Consider the following 22,471-nt stretch of genomic DNA (forward strand, 5'->3'; position numbering starts at 1 on the left):
AAAACATTACTGCAGGCTTCAACCCAGCTGCATTTATGCAATTCAAAAATCTCCACATTTATTTTAAATAATGATTCAATCCATTTCAAACAACTGTTCAAAAATGAAACTTTAAATGGACTTACTTGAAGTTGAGAACAGGCCATGTGTGTTTTTTCTAGAACGTAACCGACAACTGGGCTAGACAACATTAGGCAGGCATAATGAAATGCACAAAAAGGCTAGACCCATTACAAACTAGTGGACAGGTAACATTAAACAAGTATAATTTGCTTAATTCTTTTAAAATTCATAGTGTACATATTTGGTTAAAATCGATTCCCTATTTTCGTTTTCGAAACTTTTTTTGGCTGATCCGAACGATTGTGCAATCGAAAAGTGACAGCCCTAGTTGCACGCACATATAGAGCAACGTGTTTCCACTTTCAAAGTGGTGTATGGCAATATTTCAGCTAACTCAAACAGTTAAACGATGCTTTGAAAGTTTCAAACTTACCAGAGAAGGCTTCCAGCACTCCGCTAGTGGGGGATTGGGGGGTATCTCCAGCAACACAGAGCTGTCTGTGGACGCATGTCTGTAAATAATGCCGGAGAAAAACTATCGGCGAACGCAGCAACCACATATCGGCCGATACACGTAAAACCATCAAAAATCGGCCCGATATATCGGTTGATCCCTACTTAAGACAGGTTATTGCTCCAGGGTCACATAATACTTATTCATAATCAATGATTGAAACAGTTGTGCTGCTTAATTATTATTATTTTTTTCTTTTGTCTGGATTTTTTGATGAATAAAAAGTCTGAAGTCACAGCATTTATTTGTTTATTGAAGTTTTCCCACCTTATTTTTATTTTTTATTTAATTTTATTTCAGAAAACATTTCTACACAGTTTTAGGATTTAGTTCCAAATAACCCAAACGTTTGCACAGTTTTCACAATCTCTCGTCTGCACCGTGTGAAATGCATCGGTTTGCTGAGAACACAAACGTGTCTGTTTTAGTGTGTCGGTTTCGTGCCGCTTTTGTTTGAGGTCCAGCGGTCAATAAGGAAACTGTCCTGAGATCATTGGGTGCATCGATCGTCTGAGTCTGACAGGAACTGATCAATACGTTCTGGCAGATCAATCGCCGGGTTTAAGTGTCTGCTCCCCGGCCTCCATCCAGACCAAAACCTCATCAGATAGGATGAAATCAAGCCCATCAGAAAGCTCTCATTTATATTTAACACAAGCACAGTGTTTAGCGGCAGGTATTAAGCGTTAATGTCTCCCAGAATGACGGTGGCTCTGCAGATGGCTTTGTTTTGGCTCCTCTATCAAGACCGGGATGTTGTCGACTCCACAGACTCCCCTAATTATCCATTCTGCTGTCGTTGGTGTGCGTCGTAAAAGTCGATGCTCGGGGAGGACAAGGAGTGATAAAAGCGTTATTGGGAAGGCATCCTCTCTGGCTCTTATCTCCCATAAACACTTCTCTGTGTTTTACAGGGCATGCACTGCTCCGAGCCGAAGGGGGTATGGCCTTTATGATTTATTCATAAGATCAGTGGAACAAGTGCGTGAGATGAAAGTCACGGGAAGTTTGTTGTCTGATAAGCCCTTGTTATGGTGATAAGACCTCTTTTCTTTTCTCCGTTTTAAAATGGAAAGCCATCGGCGGTCTGTTTGGCGCTTCACGCTCTGCTTCACGCTCCGCTGTCGTGATGCAACGTGGATTGTGGATCTGGTTTGAGTTTCCGCTTTTAGTTTCATGAACGAGCTTTATTTTGCTTTTCTAGTGAAATGGGATAATGATCTGAATCTGACGAGGTGAATCTCTCCAGAACATGTCAGAGTATAGTTTTCTCCACCGTGACATCACAAGGAAAAGCTAAATTATGTTTTGCACAAAGATAATGAAGCATTGTTTTGAATTGTGGAAATTGTCTTGACATTTAACCCTCTTATGCTCATTTCTCACGGCTGTGAAAACATGCTAAATTAAGGAAACATGTATTGATGTTCACAACCTAAAATTGAGGAATTTTAGTAAATATAAACAATATTTTTTTCCGAATGTGTTTTTGTGCTGTCATGGATAAATAGATATGACAATAAAACCACCTGTTGATGGCAGCAAATCCTTGTTATAATAAATTATTTATTGAGTCATTCAAATCAAACGAATCATTCAAAAGAGCTGATTCGATTAGAAACGAAACAAGTGAATGGATTGTTGATTCACTGACTCACATGATTAGTTCAAAAGCAGATGAAACACCGTGTTGCACTACACTTTTGGATAAAATTATTTATATATTTATGTGCTTATATACAAGTACATTGTGTAATGAATATAAAAAACATAAAAACTCGTACATGGGTATTTTTTCTTTCATTCCTTGAATTATAAGGCCATGCTGACTGCATTCTAATGGGCTAATCACGCTCAAGATGTTTTTTTTTTTTTTTTTGCACAGTTGTCGTTTATGACATGCCATTTAAGTTTCTTCATATTAAAATATTTATGTCAGGATTTAGTTTGTTGTGTTTGCTTTGTTATGCAATTAACAGTATGCAAATAATATAATTTATTAAAAATAAAATAAATATAAATAATTGTGATTATATAATTTTAAATATTATTGCATGAAATATTATATATATATATATATATATATATATATATATATTATTGTGCATTATAATATACTGTATTATTATAAAATATTATTATTTATATATTAATAATAATATATATAAATTAAATATGTATAATATTATTTTATATATGCATTTTATTTATGTTTTATTTCAATAATTAAATATATTAATGTTTAATTATTAAAAGAGGTATAATTACCAAAACTGAGAAAGATACAAAAACTAGAAATTATTATGATATTTCTAAATGTATTTATTAAATTTATATAAGAAATATATATTGTGTGTTCGTGTGTTCGTGTGTGGATATGTATCTATCTATGTATGTATGTATCTATCTATCTATCTATCTATCTATCTATCTATCTATATATATATATATATATATATATATATATATATATATATAGATATATAGATATATATCTATATATCTATAGATATATATATATATATATATATATATATTAGCATATAATTTATATAATCTTTTGTATTTTGCAATGAAATGTATCATGTTTTCGTGAGATTCAACTATAGGCTCATGATCTCATTCATTAATTTAGTGATGAATGAACACATGGTTTCCTTCTGATTTGATTCTGAATAGGAACTTCATTGTGAATTTGAATCTCATTTGATTTCTGACATTATAGATTTGAATGTGAAGTGCTGGACGCGTGTCGACAGCGATCAGCAGGCTTCGTGAGTGTGTTGTGGAGCGGTGTGTTTTGCTGAGAGAGCTCCATCTCTGTGAGGATCAGCCGCCTGACGCTCTCAAATCTGCTTTCGTCAAGAGACTCCACTGCTGATGCTTTCCAGGCATTTATGCAAATGAGCAGCAGACTGTACTCGACACACCTCCTCATGCATCTGTGCCTTTCCTCCTCTCGTGTTCTCCGTCTGCATCGCTGTTGCTCGTGCTACTCTTACTGTACGCATTAAACTTCAGTGTGTAACTAATCCCACACAGTTAGTGCTACACACACATGCAGGAGACCTCAAGTCATGAGGATCGTTCAAGAGATGTATTGTGCTGTGTAGGTGGATTCACACGACAACAACTTATTACTGAGTGAGTTATATTTTAGTCACAATAGTGTATTGTTCACAATAGAAAACAATAGTGGAGTATTTGTGATGAGGAGATACCCCCTGACCATGTAAGCGCTTTGAGTGTCTAGAAAAGCGCTATATAAATGTAAGGAATTATTATTATTGTGCATCTCAGAGCAACACTGTGCTGGTTCATTCCCATTTTTGAATGAATCTTGTGAGTCAGTGATTCAGTGATCCGTTTTAATATGAACGATTCGTTGAACGGATGATTAAATGAATCACTCATTAAGACAGGGACTTGCTGCCACCTGCTGATGGTTTTAGTGTCAAATTTATTCATTCAGGATAAGCCTAAACCAGCCAAGATACTAACACAATATCATTTAATTATCACTCTAAAAAAAGATCAAGATATATATATATATACACATGCTGAGGGTCACTGTGGAGACTGTAGGGAAACACACTTGAGGTCAGATACAATACACACTATCTCTCTCTCTCTCTCTCTCGGTCGCTCTCTCTCTCTCTCTCTCTCTCTCCATAACCTCAGCATCACCTCCATCGGGAAGCAGCAGCGCAGCATCTGATCGTCATCATAGATAAGCTGCTGGCTGAGATCTGTTTCACTCACAGTGAAAATTACAGCGAGTCACGTGAAGCTTAGTTACTGCTCTGATACCTCGCTCTCTCGGGACGAGACACTAAATAGTGCACGCACACACTCACACTCACACTCACACACACACACACACATGTACACACACACACACACACAGACATTCACACTCGCACACACACAAACATGTGTGCACGCACACACACTTGCAAACAGTCGCACAATATACTCATATTATTATTATTATTATTATTATTATTATTATTATTATTATGGTTGTTGTTGTTTCAAAAAATATAAATAATAATTGTAGATTTAAAAAAAAATATGTGCAATGTAATGATACACCGATATTTCCTCCTTAATATTGTTGTTATTATTTATTATTCTATATGCAATAAATTATACATACTATAATGATATGTATTATTATTAGTATTATTATCATATGCAATGTGATACATTTTATTATTATTATCATGGTTGTTGTTGTTGTTTTTATAATATAAATAATATTTATATATATATATATACATATATATATATATATATATATATATATATATATATATATATATATATATATATATATATATATATATATATTTAAATATATATATGCATTGTAACGATATATTTATCCTCTTATTATTGTTGTTAATATTATTATCTAACTATATATAATATAATGATATTTATTATTATTATTAATGTCATTATTTATATTTGTTATTGTTATTATACTGTATATCTTTTATATTACATTTTTATAATATAAATTATTCCTATATTTTTTATATATATATGCAATATGATATATTTTATTAATACATTATTATTATTATTAATTATTATTATTGCATATAATGTTTATATATATATATATATATATATATATATATATATATATATATATATATATATATATATATATATATATATGCAAAATCCTTCCACTCTGTAGATTCTGTGACCACTGGCAGGAGAAACAAGCTCAAATATTGAATGCATCGCTCCTCTTTTCCTCCGAGGCACAGCTTTGTTTACAGCACTGATGAAATCAGCTTCACTGATGGATCCGTCCCATCAGCTGGCAGTCAGTGTCTCCTCACAGACGGCTCTGGCTCTGCTGGCTTCATCTGTAGCATTTACTAAGTACATATTTACGAGCACACAACTCCTGCTAGAATACTGGCGGGTTTGCAGGACGCTTGAACAAACACGAGTGGATTTGTGACACATTAAAGCCTGTATCTGTGTGATCCCAGCTGCAAAAGATGTGCACAATATCTAACAATCGCATCTTGATAGTGCATCCAGCCTCCTCTAATACTGTGTGTTCACTTATTAAGTGTAATTGCATCATCTAAGCAAATACAGTATTGTTCAAAATAATAGCAGTACAATGTGACTAACCAGAATAATCAAGGTTTTTCGTATATTTTTTTATTGCTACGTGGCAAACAAGTTACCAGTAGGTTCAGTAGATTCTCAGAAAACAAATGAGACCCAGCATTCATGATATGCACGCTCTTAAGGCTGTGCAATTGGGCAATTAGTTGAATTAGTTGAAAGGGGTGTGTTCAAAAAAATAGCAGTGTGGCATTCAATCACTGAGGTCATCAATTTTGTGAAGAAACAGGTGTGAATCAGGTGGCCCCTATTTAAGGATGAAGCCAACACTTGTTGAACATGCATTTGAAAGCTGAGGAAAATGGGTCATTCAAGACATTGTTCAGAAGAACAGCGTACTTTGATTAAAAAGTTGATTAGAGAGGGGAAAACCTATAAAGAGGTGCAAAAAATGATAGGCTGTTCAGCTAAAATGATCTCCAATGCCTTAAAATGGAGAGCAAAACCAGAGAGACGTGGAAGAAAACGGAAGACAACCATCAAAATGGATAGAAGAATAACCAGAATGGCAAAGGCTCAGCCAATGATCACCTCCAGGATGATCAAAGACAGTCTGGAGTTACCTGTAAGTACTGTGACAGTTAGAAGACGTCTGTGTGAAGCTAATCTATTTTCAAGAATCCCCCGCAAAGTCCCTCTGTTAAAAAAAAGGCATGTGCAGAAGAGGTTACAATTTGCCAAAGAACACATCAACTGGCCTAAAGAGAAATGGAGGAACATTTTGTGGACTGATGAAAGTAAAATTGTTCTTTTTGGGTCCAAGGGCCACAGGCAGTTTGTGAGACGACCCCCAAACTCTGAATTCAAGCCACAGTACACAGTGAAGACAGTGAAGCATGGAGGTGCAAGCATCATGATATGGGCATGTTTCTCCTACTATGGTGTTGGGCCTATTTATCGCATACCAGGGATCATGGATCAGTTTGCATATGTTAAAATACTTGAAGAGGTCATGTTGCCCTATGCTGAAGAGGACATGCCCTTGAAATGGTTGTTTCAACAAGACAATGACCCAAAACACACTAGTAAACGGGCAAAGTCTTGGTTCCAAACCAACAAAATTAATGTTATAGAGTGGCCAGCCCAATCTCCAGACCTTAATCCAATTGAGAACTTGTGGGGTGATATCAAAAATGCTGTTTCTGAAGCAAAACCAAGAAATGTGAATGAATTGTGGAATGTTGTTAAAGAATCATGGAGTGGAATAACAGCTGAGAGGTGCCACAAGTTGGTTGACTCCATGCCACACAGATGTCAAGCAGTTTTAAAAAACTGTGGTCATACAACTAAATATTAGTTTAGTGATTCACAGGATTGCTAAATCCCAGAAAAAAAAAATGTTTGTACAAAATAGTTTTGAGTTTGTACAGTCAAAGGTAGACACTGCTATTTTTTTGAACACACCCCTTTCAACTAATTGCACAGCCTTAAGAGCGTGCATATCATGAATGCTGGGTCTTGTTTGTTTTCTGAGAATCTACTGAACCTACTGGTAACTTGTTTGCCACGTAGCAATAAAAAATATACTAAAAACCTTGATTATTCTGGTTAGTCACATTGTACTGCTATTATTTTGAACAATACTGTATCTTACACACTTATGACTTCATTTTTTGATACCCTTTGAAATTTGTCACTTTTAACATGGCACTGATGGCGAATACAGGTTTCTGGTCTATGTAATATTATCACCTTCATTAATGAACTGATGGGCCTCATCAAAGATTTACTCCCTCACAGCCATTTATCTGAAGCACCTCTGGTTTTTATTCAATCTAGTCATTCATTCATTATGTATGTGTGCGTCTCGGGCTGAATGAGAAACCGCACTGAATGAGTGAGGAAATGATAGGAAACGACTGTTTAAAGAGTGGATGGGAACGCACTGGTGAGATGCTAAATGTGCAATTACACAAACCTGAGCAGCGCTAATCGTTTTCTTCTAGAGGCGATTCAAAGACGAACCGTGTTTTCTGAAGATGCAGTGAGCAGCGAGCGCTTGCCTGAAGAATAACAGAAAGATATTATAGCACTTTGCACCAACTTGCAGTCTATTAGTTTCAGGTGGTTGCTGTGCAGTAACTAAGGTGTTGGAATGTTTGTTTTTTATTTATTATTATTATTGCATTATTATTGCAATGTGGTTGATAGGGTTTTTTTGTGGGATGTTTAATGGTCCAAGTCAAGCACAGACGCCCAAATATTAGCAGCTGTATATTTTTACATTTGGTGGCGAAATCAAAAGTTGGTTTTGAAATAATGTTGACTTAGAAATTGCTAGTCAGTTTTATAAATAAATACAAAGAAATGGTAAGTCACACTGAATTAAGCATGAAATGTTAAGCTAGAAACATGAAAATTGTATTTTCTTATAAAGCATACTGCAATAATCCGTTTTACGTATAGCTTAAAATATATATATATATATATATATATATATATATATATATATATATATATATATATATATATATTTATTATAATTAAAATTATCATGCTGAATAAACATACAGACAAACAAATATATATTAATAAATAACTGTAAAATATTATTTAAAATAATTATTTGCATTATGTAGTTATTATAAATAAATGTATTATTTTAAACCATTTATACTTTATTTAGTTTATTTATATGTTTTGTTATTTATTTTTAATTTGAAAGTTTTTCTTCAATTTTTTTTTTTTTGTCTCTAGAACAAACGTTATATAAATTATGTGCAGAAGTGCAGTACTTTGCATTTTGGATTTGTTTGGTACTAGTAGAAAAACAATAATAATATGCAAAATTGCTAAATGCGTAATACAGTTTCATGGTCGCTAATACACATTTATTAATTATGATTTAATATTGTATTTATTTATTGTAAATCCATCTCCCATTTGTAGGTGTGGCAAAAATTTCTGATTTTAAAATAGTAGTAATAATAATATATTATTAATATGAAAAAATGCTAAATTCAGTTTTTTGATCAGTAATAGTGTTTGATATTAGTTTTTGTGTGTGTGTTTTTTCATTTCTTATTGGTATGTGTGGCAAAAATTCTTATGATATTTAATGTAGTATATATATATATATATATATATATATATATATATATATATATAGTATAATGAGATTTTAATGTAGTAATAATAATTAACAAATATTTTAAATAACATTTTTATTTAGATACATTTTTCTTTATTTTAGAAAACTGTTTTTCAGATCGTTTTGGCTTAGAGGAAACATATTTCTAGAGCACGAAAGCTGCAGAATAAATTACGTGCGTAAGAGGTTTGGTTCGAATCGTTACCACTAGCTATGAGCAGACGTGATAGTGATGTTTGCAGTTTAAAGGGAGATAATGTAATTTCCTAGTGCTCTTGAGCTAATTAGACATCATCACATCGAGATATTGACCACAGAGCGGGCTGTCTGAAAGAGAGATGTTTTAATCGCAAAGCAAAGAGCACCGAGGCTTTTTCTGATGTTTGGCGTTTGTTTTTCCTCATTCAGATAATCGTTAGGCCTCTGATCCGTTCTCCAGCAGAGCAGAGATGTGTTGTGTTTCTCTTCAGATCCGACCTGGAGAAACGTTAGGAGATGTTTCCGGTGCAGACGGTTAAATTGTTTGACGGCCGTATGAAGACGAGTGGAGGGAGGACCACGAGGGGTTTTCTTTTGAGTGTTTTCACTTGACGTCCCTGTTGGGAAACGGCTTATCGCTCAAGATCAGCCTCATGTGCAGCGTGTCAGAAATGATGCTGAAGTGATTGAATCATTCTGTTCCCAAACTGTTACAGCATTAACTAAACCGAAAGATTTAACTAATGTGATACAAAAAAAATAAACAAATGTTACCCTGATGTTTAACATAGTAATAAACTGTCATTAAAGCTGATATGTTTGACCATTTCATTTTTTTATAATCTATCGACAGGTTTTGCTGTAGCTATTAATTAAAGTTTTTAGGAGTATTAGAAAATGATGATCCTAAAATCCTTAAAATCCTGATGTACGTTAAGACTCATTTTTGGACATTGAAAATATATATATTTTTTAAATAACATGCACTGATAAATCACTCACTGTAAGACCATCAACATGAATTAATAAAGTAATATAGGTCTATTTAGATTCCAGATGACAAACAAGCCACAAAAATAACTAGTTTAACAAGCTGGATGAATCTCATATTGTGTCTCTTCTCATCTCTTCTTGTCTCGTCTCGTATCTTCTCATCTCGTCTCTTCACTTCTTGTCTCTTTTCGTCTCTTCTTGTCTCTTCTCTTCTTTTCACGTCTCTTCTCTTCTTTTCTCGTCTCGTCTCTTCACTTGTCTCTTTTCGTCTCTTCTCGTCTCTTCTCGTCTCTTTTTGTCTCTTCTCTTCTTTTCACGTCTCTTGTCTTCTTTTCTCGTCTCGTCTCTTCTCGTCTCGTCTCTTCACTTCTTGTCTCTTCTCGTCTCTTCTCGTCTCTTCTCATCTCTTCTTGTCTCTTCTCGTCTCTTCTTGTCTCTTCTTGTCTCTTCTCTTCTCATCTCTTCTTGTCTCTTCTTGTCTCTTCTCTTCTCGTCTCTTCTCGTCTCTTCTTGTCTCTTCTCTTCTTTCTCTTCTCTTCTTTTCACGTCTCTTGTCTTCTTTTCTCGTCTCGTCTCTTCTCGTCTCGTCTCTTCACTTCTTGTCTCTTCTTGTCTCTTCTCGTCTCTTCTTGTCTCTTCTTGTCTCTTCTCTTCTCATCTCTTCTTGTCTCTTCTTGTCTCTTCTCTTCTCGTCTCTTCTCGTCTCTTCTTGTCTCTTCTTGTCTCTTCACTTCTTGTCTCTTCTTGTCTCTTCTCGTCTCTTCTTGTCTCTTCTTGTCTCTTCTCTTCTCATCTCTTCTTGTCTCTTCTTGTCTCTTCTTGTCTCTTCTTGTCTCTTCTCTTCTCATCTCTTCTTGTCTCTTCTTGTCTCTTCTCTTCTCGTCTCTTCTCGTCTCTTCTCGTCTCTTCTTGTCTCTTCTCTTCTCATCTCTTCTTGTCTCTTCTTGTCTCTTCACTTCTTGTCTCTTCTTTTCTCTTCTCGTCTCTTCTTGTCTCTTCTTGTCTCTTCACTTCTTGTCTCTTCTTGTCTCTTCTCGTCTCTTCTTGTCTCTTCTTGTCTCTTCTCTTCTCATCTCTTCTTGTCTCTTCTTGTCTCTTCTCTTCTCGTCTCTTCTCGTCTCTTCTCGTCTCTTCTTGTCTCTTCTCTTCTCATCTCTTCTTGTCTCTTCTTGTCTCTTCTCTTCTCGTCTCTTCTCATCTCTTCTTGTCTCTTCTTGTCTCTTCTCTTCTCATCTCTTCTTGTCTCTTCTTGTCTCTTCTCTTCTCGTCTCTTCTCATCTCTTCTTGTCTCTTCTCGTCTCTTCTCTTCTCGTCTCTTCTCATCTCTTCTTGTCTCTTCTTGTCTCTTCTCTTCTCGTCTCTTCTCGTCTCTTCTTGTCTCTTCTCTTCTCTTCTCTTCTCGTCTCTTCTCGTCTCTTCTTGTCTCGTATTGTCTCTTCTTGTCTCCTCTCATCTCTTCTCTTCTTTTCCTGTCTCTTCTCGTCTCTTCACTTCTTGTCTCTTTTCGTCTCTTCTCGTCTCTTCTCGTCTCTTTTTGTCTCTTCTCTTCTTTTCACGTCTCTTCTCTTCTTTTCTCGTCTCGTCTCTTCACTTGTCTCTTTTCGTCTCTTCTCGTCTCTTTTTGTCTCTTCTCTTCTTTTCACGTCTCTTCTCTTCTTTTCTCGTCTCGTCTCTTCTCGTCTCGTCTCTTCACTTCTTGTCTCTTTTCATCTCTTCTCGTCTCTTCTCACCTCTTCTTGTCTCTTCTCTTCTCGTCTCTACTTGTCTCGTATTGTCTCTTCTTGTCTCCTCTCGTCTCTTCTCTTCTTTTCCTGTCTCTTCTCGTCTCGTCTCTTCACTTCTTGTCTCTTTTCGTCTCTTCTTGTCTCTTCTCGTCTCTTCTCTTCTCTTCTCTCTCTTCTCTTCTCTTCTCTTCTCTTCTTGTCTCTTCTCTTCTTGTCTCGTCTGTTCTTGTCTCCTCTCGGCTCTTCTCTTCTTTTTTCGTCTTGTCTCTTTTCTTCTCTTCTTGTCTCTTCTCTTCTCGTCTCGTCTCCTCTTATCTCATCTCGCCTTGTCTTGTCTCTTCTCTTCTCGTCTCTTCTTGTCTCTTCTCGTCTCTTTTCTTCTCGTCTCTTCTCTTCTCGTCTCTTCTCCTCTTATCTCATCTCGCCTTGTCTTGTCTCTTCTCTTCTCTTCTCTTCTCTTCTCTTCTCTTCTCTTCTCTTCTCTTCTCTTCTCTTCTCTTCTCTTCTCTCGTATAATGGAAACCGTGGGTTTGGATCCCTCGTCTCATTCCCAAAATAGCTTAATATCCATCTCTCTTCACCATTGCTAACTTTCACACATTTTCTGGCACATACCTGCCAGATTCTTCATCAGTGCCCGCAGACTCATCCAGAGCCTCAAACAGCCTTATTACTCGCACATCTCTTGTGCATTTCTTCTTTTTTAACCATGTTATTGCCCACGTGAGCCTGATAACTGCTTTTGTGAGATGACACTCTCTTTGTATTGCTCCTTCTTTCTCTTAATGCACAGTAATTGATTTGCAACATTAAAAACACAATGTTGGTTTAATGTAGTGCATATACAGTATATGCACATATATTGTCCTGGCAGGTGCATAAATCTTTTGGGTGCATTTCTTCATAATATTAAGTGTAATATTTAGACTTGAACTTCTTGGCACCTGGGGGCATCACAGAGCATCTGGAGATGAGACTGTTCAGGTCTCACGTTCTCCACACATACAAACTGTAGCACATTTTAATACGTTTCTTTCCTCCCAGGTGTGGCAATGCAGAATAGACGGTTTGCAATTCAAATGAAAAATGCTATTTTGAACACTTGAGCTGTGTTTTATATTCACCCTCAAACCATTTTCAGCAGAGGAAAACCAATTACATGAGCTGCTGAAAAATAATGCAAAGCCTAATAAAAAATGTAAATTCATTTGGCAGGTTTGCCGCCTAAGTGGAGTTTTTTCCTGTAAAAAGATTTGCATTTTCTCCTGTACTCCGTTTCAGACTGCATGGACTCTTTGTTGTTACTAGTCAAATCTAGCATTTTCGGTTGCATGCAAAAGGTCTACAATAACTATGATATAGCTCCAAATGGTATTGCATTTATTTGATCCAATTACTGCAAATCAGTGAAAGTTTGAAATATTTTTACTAGCCTATTTAAAAAAAGCTGTTTTCTATTTGAATATATTAAAAAATATAATTTATTGAGATTTCAAGTTGTAAATCATGGTGACTTTTAATGTTTTAAATGACATCTAAATCATCTTTTTTGCATGCATTGTCTTTTTATGCTTATTAAAATTGTGGTGCTGAAGTGGCTACATCAAGTTTTATTGCAATCAAATGCTGCAACTTCCCAGAATGCACTGCTACGACGAAACTATTTTTCCAAGAAAGCAGAGAGAGAGAATATTCTTCTAATATTTCATCCAATACTGAAAAAAAAGTCTATAGATGATTTAAACTATAAAAAAATTTGACTTTTTTACTCAATATAGAAGTTCGGGGAACCTATAACCACAACTTAAATCAGTGCATGTTTGTGAAGTTAATGAAAATTATGATATATTTATTTAATTTAACATTTTAAGTTGCAAGCTTTGTTTATATAATATTGATAATTTTATATTGAACATTTTTTATAAATTTAATATTGTGTGTAATTTAAACTGAAATGTGTAAAACTGCATTTAAACTGTTTTGATTTATTTTATTTATGTATTTATTTATTTATTTATTTATTGTGATTTAATGAAATCATCTTGCTAGTTTTAAAAATCGGTCAGGGATTTCTAGTTCCCAGCATGCTTTGCATAAGAATAGATAAGGAGAATGAATATGTTACTTAACTCAATTATGACAAAATTAATTTCTTAGTAATCAACTTTAAACAAATGTGTTTATGCTACACACACTCAGTGCAGTTTGTTAGGTAACACTTTATTTTACAGTATGTGTACTTACAGTGTACTTACCTAAGAAAGTATGGGGTAGTTTAAGGTAAAGGGTTAAGGTTAGGTTTAGGGTTAGTCCCTGGTTATTACACAGTTATTGTAATTGCAATAATAAGTACATAATATATATGCACATGCTGAACAGAACTGAGAAATAAAGTGCTGTTATTTGAACAAAATGTAATAAAAAATGGTCATAGCTTAAAAACTGTTGAGCCAAACAATTGTTTTTATTGTCTTTTTTTGCATATTTAACCTGTGTTGTTAGTTTAGCAACATCCTAACATCGTACTCTTCATTTGCAATCGATTTCTTGTGTTTTCCTTTTTCTCTCTCTTTTTTTTAATAGCTCTTATCAATTTTGAGATATTGGGTTAATAGGCTTTTCATAATGTGTTTTTTCAGACTAGTGGAAATAAAACATCCAAAATACACTTTTAAGTATATATATTATTGCACTTTATCTATTTGCATCAGTAGATGTCAACATTTAATAATTTTATCAACCTTTTATATTTTACACAGAATAACATTTTATAAATGTTATGTCTTATCCAACATGGTGAAACAAATTTTGTAACCCAATATTTTATTTTTTATTTTATTTTTATTTTTAGATTTTATATAGTTTTTATTTCCTGATTTATAGTGTATTAAAAATAGATATCAAAAATGCTTTAATTGAATGTCAACAAAATATATATATATATATATATAAAAAAGAAAATTATAATGATAATAAAATAAATAAATAAAGTGCATGTTTAATTAGTTAATGCCTTTTTTTGCATATAAAAATGCCTTTTATTAATTTTTTTAAAATAATTTCAGGGAAGTTATATATATATATATATATTTTAAAAAAAATTTTGCAACTCTTAATGCAATTAATCAACTGGGGAAGTGTGGTAGTAAATATTACTTGCATTTTTTTTGCCTATTCACCCGGGGTTTCACTCAGTATTCATATTTTGCAGCTTATTCCCATCTCTATTGGAGTCAATAGTAAGTTATGTCCCTCTTGTGTTGTTCATTTTGAGGAAGTTCACTTGGTTTTGGTCTTTGTCCCGCTGTACTCAAACCCTTCAGCCTCTGTAGAGAAATCTTCTGGGTTTGTTCGATAGCATTGTTTTTGAAAGTGTGAAGTACAAAGAGTGTAAAAGTGTGTGAGTCTCACCGAGCCTGTCAGGAGCGGGTCTGAGTCATATTCACCCCAAATATATAAATCTATATTCATTGGATATTAAAGGTTGTTCGTGGAGCCATCAATGCCTATAAAGAAACCTTTAAGAGCGCAACATCTTCAAAATGACTAGAACAAAATAACTTGACTGTCACGTTTTCTTCACCTGTGTTATTCTTTAGTGTGAGAGCTGTGAACTGATTGCGGTTCGCAGCAAAACCTCGTTATCGGCTGTAAAAACAGTTGTGATACTGTGGGAAAAGAGCACTGTGATATCAGGCTTCATTGGATTAATGATTGTTTTATGCTAATCGCTCTCTGCTTAGCATCACGCTGCCTGCTGTTTCCATCTTGTCTTGAAGAAAAACAGAGAAACTGAATAAGAATGAGACACAGAAACAGCCGCTTTGGGTAATTAGCGACTCCTTGTGTCCCGGGGAGAGACCTGGAGCTCAACACATGCGTGTGCGTGCGCATTTAACATGACTAAACATTAGATAGAGTCCCATAGTGTGCGCAGACAGAGGAATATAAGAGGAGTTGTCATCTGCGAGCATATTGCGTCTGTAAATAGATGCATCTGACAGAAGCAGTAACTCCTGTAAGATATCCTGTAATGGCATGTTTAATGCTAAATATCCGGAAATGTAATTGTATTAGAAGTTAAACGGTGTATTAACGATGAATAATAAGAATACAGCTTTGATGCACTTTTCAAAATAACAAAAGCAGTAACTTTTTTGTGTCTTTAGAATGTTGCTGCATTTAATCTGAAACAACTTGCATTGCATTTAGCTTTTATCAATTCATGCATTACCTGGAAATGCGTTTGCATTAAAATGTAAAGGTAAACGTTATTGCAAAGAAACGGTGGTTTGCTGTAGGATTAAATTTTTTTAATTGTAAAAATGCAATGATACTCTTTAATATTTATGGGGAACCACACACTTCTGTACCACCCAAAAACTACCCTAGAGCCTCGGTGCTTGCGGTCACTGCGCTGGCTTTAGAGGTTTTGATGCATGCAGCGCTGCGGTCAGCCGAATCAGCTTCGACAGTAATCTTGGCCGCGCGTCTCGCTGTTAGCATCAGGCCTGGCAGCTCTTCTTCTGTTTGACCGCTGACAGGGAGACAGAGATGCCACAGTGCATCAGCCACATCAGTTCATCTCAGCCAAACACTGGGTCTCCTTCACTCCCCTCTGCTCCTCATCTGTCCATCCATCTGTCCGTCCTGTCATCCGCCCGCAGGCTTCTCTCCATCCGCACGCACAGATTACAGACAGAGACACAAGCAGTGTCACTCTGAGCTCGCGGGAAGAAGATGCGAATAAGAAAGAGAGAGAAATGGGAAGCAGTTTGTGGTGGAGGACGAGGGAAAATAAAGTTCACACTGTCATACAGACAGCAGAGCGTCCTTCTGCGCAGGAAGGTGAAAGCCATGAAAACATGTCTAAGACCCGGCTGAAACAAAACCCGAAAACTATGAAACCTATGAAATCGTAAAAAAAAAAAAAAAAAAAAAAAATTGGAAATTATTATTTTTTTTATTATAAAATTCCATGTTTTAAATTGTATTAAACCAAAAATGATTTCTAATTAATTTAATTAATAACTTTAACTTTAATAATAATTTTTTTTTTAAATTTTTACCAATTTTAATGGTTTCTGTTTAATTGTTCCTAAATGAATTTTTTAATGGTTTAATTAAATTGTAATAATCAAAAGGTACATTTAATTAATTGAATACATAAAATGTGAACTATTTAATAATTTATTACAATTGTAACAATAATACGGCTCTATCAAATGTGTCTTTGTTATTTTCAAATTCCATGTTTTCAGTTTAAATTTTTTTTTTGGATTCCATTTTTTTATTACATTTTACTAATCAAGAAGGATGTCTAATAAATTGAATTCATAAAAAAATAACAATTTAATGTTTTTTGTTTAAATTAGTTGTTTTAATTTAATTAATTTTTTCTGGATTTCATTTTATTTAATTCTGTTTAATTTAATTATATTCATTAAGAAGGAGTTGAATTAATAAAAAACTAATTTATTAAAGATTTAACAATAACAGAGATCTATAAAATGTTAAATTTATTTTCCAAATTCCACTTTTTTTATTTTCCCATTTTGATATGTATTTATTTTTTCTGATTCCATTTCTCATGTTTTACGTTTTTTTTTTTTTTCATTAATACAGATGTCTAATCAACTGAATTCATACTCCAAACAGTGTAATAATTTATTTTGTGTTGTCCATTGTAATTTATCTATATTTAGTTTTTTTATGATTGAATACAGATTATCAAAAATTATGTAAATTAAATGAATGCATAAAAATTCAACAGTTCATCTTTCAATATGTAAATTAAATTTGCCAAAAGTGCTGCACATCAGGTTTACAGTTTAAATTAATTGTTTTATGATATTGCTTAAATTAAATTTAAACAACTTTACTGGATTCTGTGTTTTATGATTTAAGAAAATATAAAATAAAGTAAATATAATATAAATATAGTTCTTTCTTGCAGGTCACAAGAACTTGAAGAGGTTAATCATAATAAACGTAATGATTAATATGTGATGACTGGAGTTGGATAAGGTTTCTCAGAGCCGAAATCAAGTAATGTAACGGTGTCTCATGAAAGCGTTAATCTGTAATAGAGTTCTGAGCTTTAATCAGTTTGGAGAGCGGCGGTAAATGCCACTGAAGTGACCTTTAACTTGAGCAATATTGTGACTAGACTCTCCACTGTTTGGTCTGTGTAAGAGGCTCTGTTAACTGTGTCTCTGTTTGCTTCGCTCTGGAATCTGATGAAGCATAAATGTCAGAAGATGTTTGCAAATTCACACATTTGCATGGGATACTTGAGAATCCATTAAACTCAATCGGCGAGAATCTTTCCGCTCTCGTTTTTTCTCTGTCTCGGCCTTGGCTCCTCTTTAAGTCCGCTGAAGTGATAAAAGCATCAGCTTTAGTGAAAAGAAACACGTCCCAGCTGCTGCACAGGATATTTAGTGCTTCATTATCTTCTGTAACACAACCAATAGGGTATAAATGTGATCTGAGAAAGGACGGCAGTGGATTGATCTCGCTGATCTGGAGGAATGATTGTGGATTGTTGGGCGATTTTGTGCCAAGAGTAAAATTGCAATGCTTGGCACAACCCTAACCCTAACCCTAACCCTAGCAACACTTTTCATATAATTAAATGGTTTACTGAGTTATGAGGGGGTTTTAGCAGCCATCATGAGTGGAATTTGATAATTTTGCATGATGTGTTTGACCACACATAAAACCAATTTAACTGGCTTGGATTCATGTAATATGGAGGAATCATTATATTTTATTTTATATAGAATTAATAAAATAATTTGGTCACATTTTCTCAGGAAGGTCTTTAGAGGGTATTTGAGAAATGTTATTTGTGGATCAACAGCTTAGGATGTGATTGAAAAGCTAGATTTGGAAAATATTGGAAAATTCATAAATGGTGCAAAATAATGGAAACATTGAAAACTGAATTTGACCACCACAACTAACTTCATTGTTCACTAAATCTGAAATTAGAACTGTAAAAAAAAGAAAAGAAAAGAAAATCAGTACTTGAAATAAACTTTTTTAACTAAAATAAAAAAATATTTCAGTATTCATATTTAAATAAAAAATAACAAAATGACTAAAACTTAGTAAAAAGTACAATATATATACATAAAACAATTTTTAATAATATATACATGTATGTGTGTATTTATATATACATAGTACACAAACATATAATGTTAACACAAACTTTTATTTTGTATTTGATTAATCGTTTATCGTTAAATAGGCTTTATTTATTTTCAGTTTTAGTAAGTTTAGTACTTCAACTTAAACTAGCTATCGATATACTAGTATATTATTTTGAGTAACCTTTTATTTTTATATTTTACGTGACTTTTATTTTAGTTTGAGTAATTTCTCTAAAGACTTTCTTTTCTGGTAAGCTTGTTAAGGCTTGCTTTATTTAATCGTAATTTTATTTAGTCAAGTTACCTGATCGTTCTCTTGTGTTTTCCAGATGCGCTGTGGACCGCTGGCGTTCCCTCGTCCTTGAGCTCTTGAGAAACTCCTTCAACACCAACCCTCCACCGACTGCCGTTCTTCCTCTCGATCTCTTCTCACGCTCTCCATGGCTAATCTTCTGAGCTATGTTTTGTTCCTGGCGCTCCGGACGTTTGCTGCTCCGCCAGAGTACATCCAAGTGTGGCCCGGCGGCTCGACGTCAGACCCAAGAGATTCGGGCAACGATACGGTCGGCCCTTCTTTAGTTCCCCCTCCAGGAACAAGCAAACACGCTCCTCACAGCATCATCATCGGCGTGCGGAAAGGAGGCACCAGAGCTTTGCTAGAAATGCTGGATATCCATCCCGGAGTGGCGGCGGCCGCGACTGAAGTTCACTTCTTCGACTGGGACGACAACTACGCCAAAGGCTTCGAATGGTACCAGGACCAAATGCCCTATTCGTACCCAAATCAGATCACCGTTGAAAAGACGCCGGGGTACTTCACGTCTCCGGTGGCGCCTGCACGGATTCATGCTATGAACTCTTCCATCAGACTCTTGCTGATCTTGAGAGACCCGACGGAGAGAGTCATATCGGACTATACACAAGTCTACTTCAACCGCTTGGAGAACCACAAACCCGTTCAGGCCATTGAGAACATGCTAGTCAAGAACGGCGCGCTAAACACGCGCTACAAAGCCATCCAGCGCAGTCTTTACGACGTCCACATGAGGAACTGGCTTCAGCACTTTCCTCTGGAGCAGATCCACATTGTGGACGGGGATACGCTGATCCACGATCCCTTACCGGAGCTCCAGCGAGTCGAACGCTTCTTGGATGTACCGCCTCGGATTATGGCGTCCAACTTCTATTTTAACCAGACCAAAGGCTTCTACTGCATTCGCAGCGATGGCCAGGAGAGATGCCTGCACGAGTCCAAAGGACGTCCGCATCCGCCGGTTAACAGCACTGTGTTGCGACAGTTGCGTTTGTACTTGCGCCAACACAATCGGAACTTCTACCGACTTATAGGACGTACCTTTAACTGGCAGTAGTGGGAGGGGCTGGAATCAGCCAATCACAGCCCAGCTGAGGGACTGATTGACAGCTGACTGGCCATAGAAACCACTCCCCCTTGGACACGTCTCTTAAATGCCTTCCAGCTGCTTTTATAGGGATAGTTCTCCCAAAAATTCAAATTCACTGTCAAGGCTATACAAGATGTAGGTTAGTTTTTTCTTCAGAAGAGAGTAAAGAAGATTTTTTTTTGCTGAGAACGTGGTTCTTGGTGATGCATAACATGCATGTCAATGGCTAACAGCATTTAAAGAGTTAAAAAAGTACATTAAATTAATCCCAGTGGATCCTGACGATATACTGAGATCTTATGAAGCGAAATGATCAGTCTGTGCAAGAAACTGAACATTATTTACAACATTATTACCTGTAATCCTGAGCCTCAGGCAAATTGGGAAATCTGATTCTTTTCTTTGAACTGATTCTTTTGGACAGATTGTTTCAATGAACTGGTCCGATTTACTTGTTTTTTTACTCAATCATGCATTGACATAAAATATATGCATTTATATTATTAAAGCACCCAATAATGATGTGAAATGTGGACGGATGCGCATATGAGCGGCTCGTCGGTCTTCGGTTCGGAGTCGAACTCTTTCCTCAGCGTTGAATGATTCATTCATCATAGGATCAGATGCGCCTCTATTTTGCCTCATTTCAAGTGTTGAGTGAATGTCAGGCATCTGAAAGTGAGTTTTGATTGAGTAACTTGTAGATCTGTACTGTGTCATACACTTAAGTCTGATTTGATGAATTGAATCAACTAGTACGCTAAAAAGAACCAGTTCAAAAGAATGATTCATTTGTGAAACAGACTCCGAATTGTTTGCCCGAGGCTCTGGATTACAGGTAAAAATGTTGTAAATAATGTTCAGTTTCTTGCACAGAATGATTGTTTCGCTTCATAAGACCTCAATTTATCTTCAGGAGCCACTGGGATTTATTTAATGTTGCCTGTATGTACTTTTTTGACTCTCAAAGTGAATGAAAAGTCATTTTGTGAATCACAGAGGACCACGTTTTCGGCTAAAAATCTTCTCGTTCCACTGAAGAAAAAAGCTCTTGAATGTCCTGAAGGAGAGTAATTTACAGAACATTTTCATTTTTTGGGTGAACTGTCCCTTTAAGATTTCAGAACGATCATGCACTCAATCTGAAATTGTAAGGAATAAGATATTAAAACTGTTCTGTGGGGGAATATCTTTGCTGTCAAGTGTCTTTGTCTTAACAAAGTTACCCGAGACACGTACGAGTCTTTTTCTCTCTCTTTCTTTCTCTCTGTTGGTTTGATATTCTTGTACTTGATAATAAATGGTTCTGCTTCTGAAATGGGACCTGAATATCTCCTCCGTTTCTTGGGTTTTGAAACATACAGGAAAATGCTCCGTTTATACAAGCCCTAAAATAAACTCATGTTTTATTCTCCAGATAGGGTTTATTTTGTGACAGGGACTGTCTAAATGTACAATATATTTATTAACCATTTGCCAAATAAATCAGTGCGCATAGTATATTGATTTAAATAGTTATCACATTATGTGTGAAGAAAGAAAGTGTCAAGTTTCAGTTAAAAAGATTGGGACTAGGGGAAATTCTACATTGATTTTGGGACTCAGTATGTTATTATATTGATGATTATAAGTTTTTATCACAACATAATAATATATCAAAAAAATCATAAAAATGTCTTGTGTAAAAAAAAAAATTTAATAGTAATGCTAGAGTCTCTGCACAATGCTCTACAGCAGTTAATGTAGTACAATTTATTTACTATTATATATTTTGAATTAAATTTTATTTTTATATTGTCAGTTTTAATTTTAGTTACATTTTTAGTAATTTGATTGTTTTGTCATTTTTTTAAATAGTTTTAATTTAACTTACTTTTAATTTAATTTAGTTAGTACATATAGTATATGTACTTATTTAATTTATTTAAGGCAACATTTCTCATTTTCCCATTTAGTTTAAGTTTCTCATCTATTATCTATATTTTATTGGCTTTCAGATTTTTTCAGTTCAGTTTATTTATTTTATTTAAATTATTTTAATTTTTTTGGTTATGCTTTTATCACGTTTATTAGCTTTTTTCTTTTCTTTTAATAATGGTTTTCTAAATGGTTTTAAATTATATTTATATTCAGTTTTAATACCAGAGCTTAAACTAATTTCAGTTAGTTTTTCATCTATTATTTATATTTTATTACATTTAAACTTTATTCTGATTCAATTTAGTCTCATTTGTAGTAATTTAGTTTTTTTTTGCTCCTCTCATTTATTTATTTATTTATTTTATATTTCCAAATATTTTATTTATTCTGATTAATCACTTCAATTAGCTTCCAAGTTGACTTTAAAAGTTTTTCATCTAATATTTATATTTTATTTTATTTTC

At 34.6% G+C, this 22,471-nt stretch overlaps 1 protein-coding gene across 1 annotated transcript in view; it reads left to right on the forward strand.

Moving 5' to 3' along the window:
• LOC113112310 (heparan sulfate glucosamine 3-O-sulfotransferase 1-like) overlaps positions 1 to 21,434 on the forward strand; it is a 41,905-nt gene extending 20,471 nt beyond the window's left edge. The window contains exon 2 of the mRNA XM_026277758.1: positions 19,014 to 21,434. Within this exon, the coding sequence (XP_026133543.1) occupies positions 19,125 to 20,054 (930 nt within the window). The 5' untranslated portion in view covers positions 19,014 to 19,124 and the 3' untranslated portion in view covers positions 20,055 to 21,434. The remainder of the gene's footprint in view (positions 1 to 19,013) is intronic.
• Positions 21,435 to 22,471: the final 1,037 nt, after the last annotated feature.

This window comes from Carassius auratus, chromosome 13, assembly GCF_003368295.1.
Source record: "Carassius auratus strain Wakin chromosome 13, ASM336829v1, whole genome shotgun sequence".
In the NCBI taxonomy this organism is placed as follows: Eukaryota; Metazoa; Chordata; class Actinopteri; order Cypriniformes; family Cyprinidae; genus Carassius; species Carassius auratus.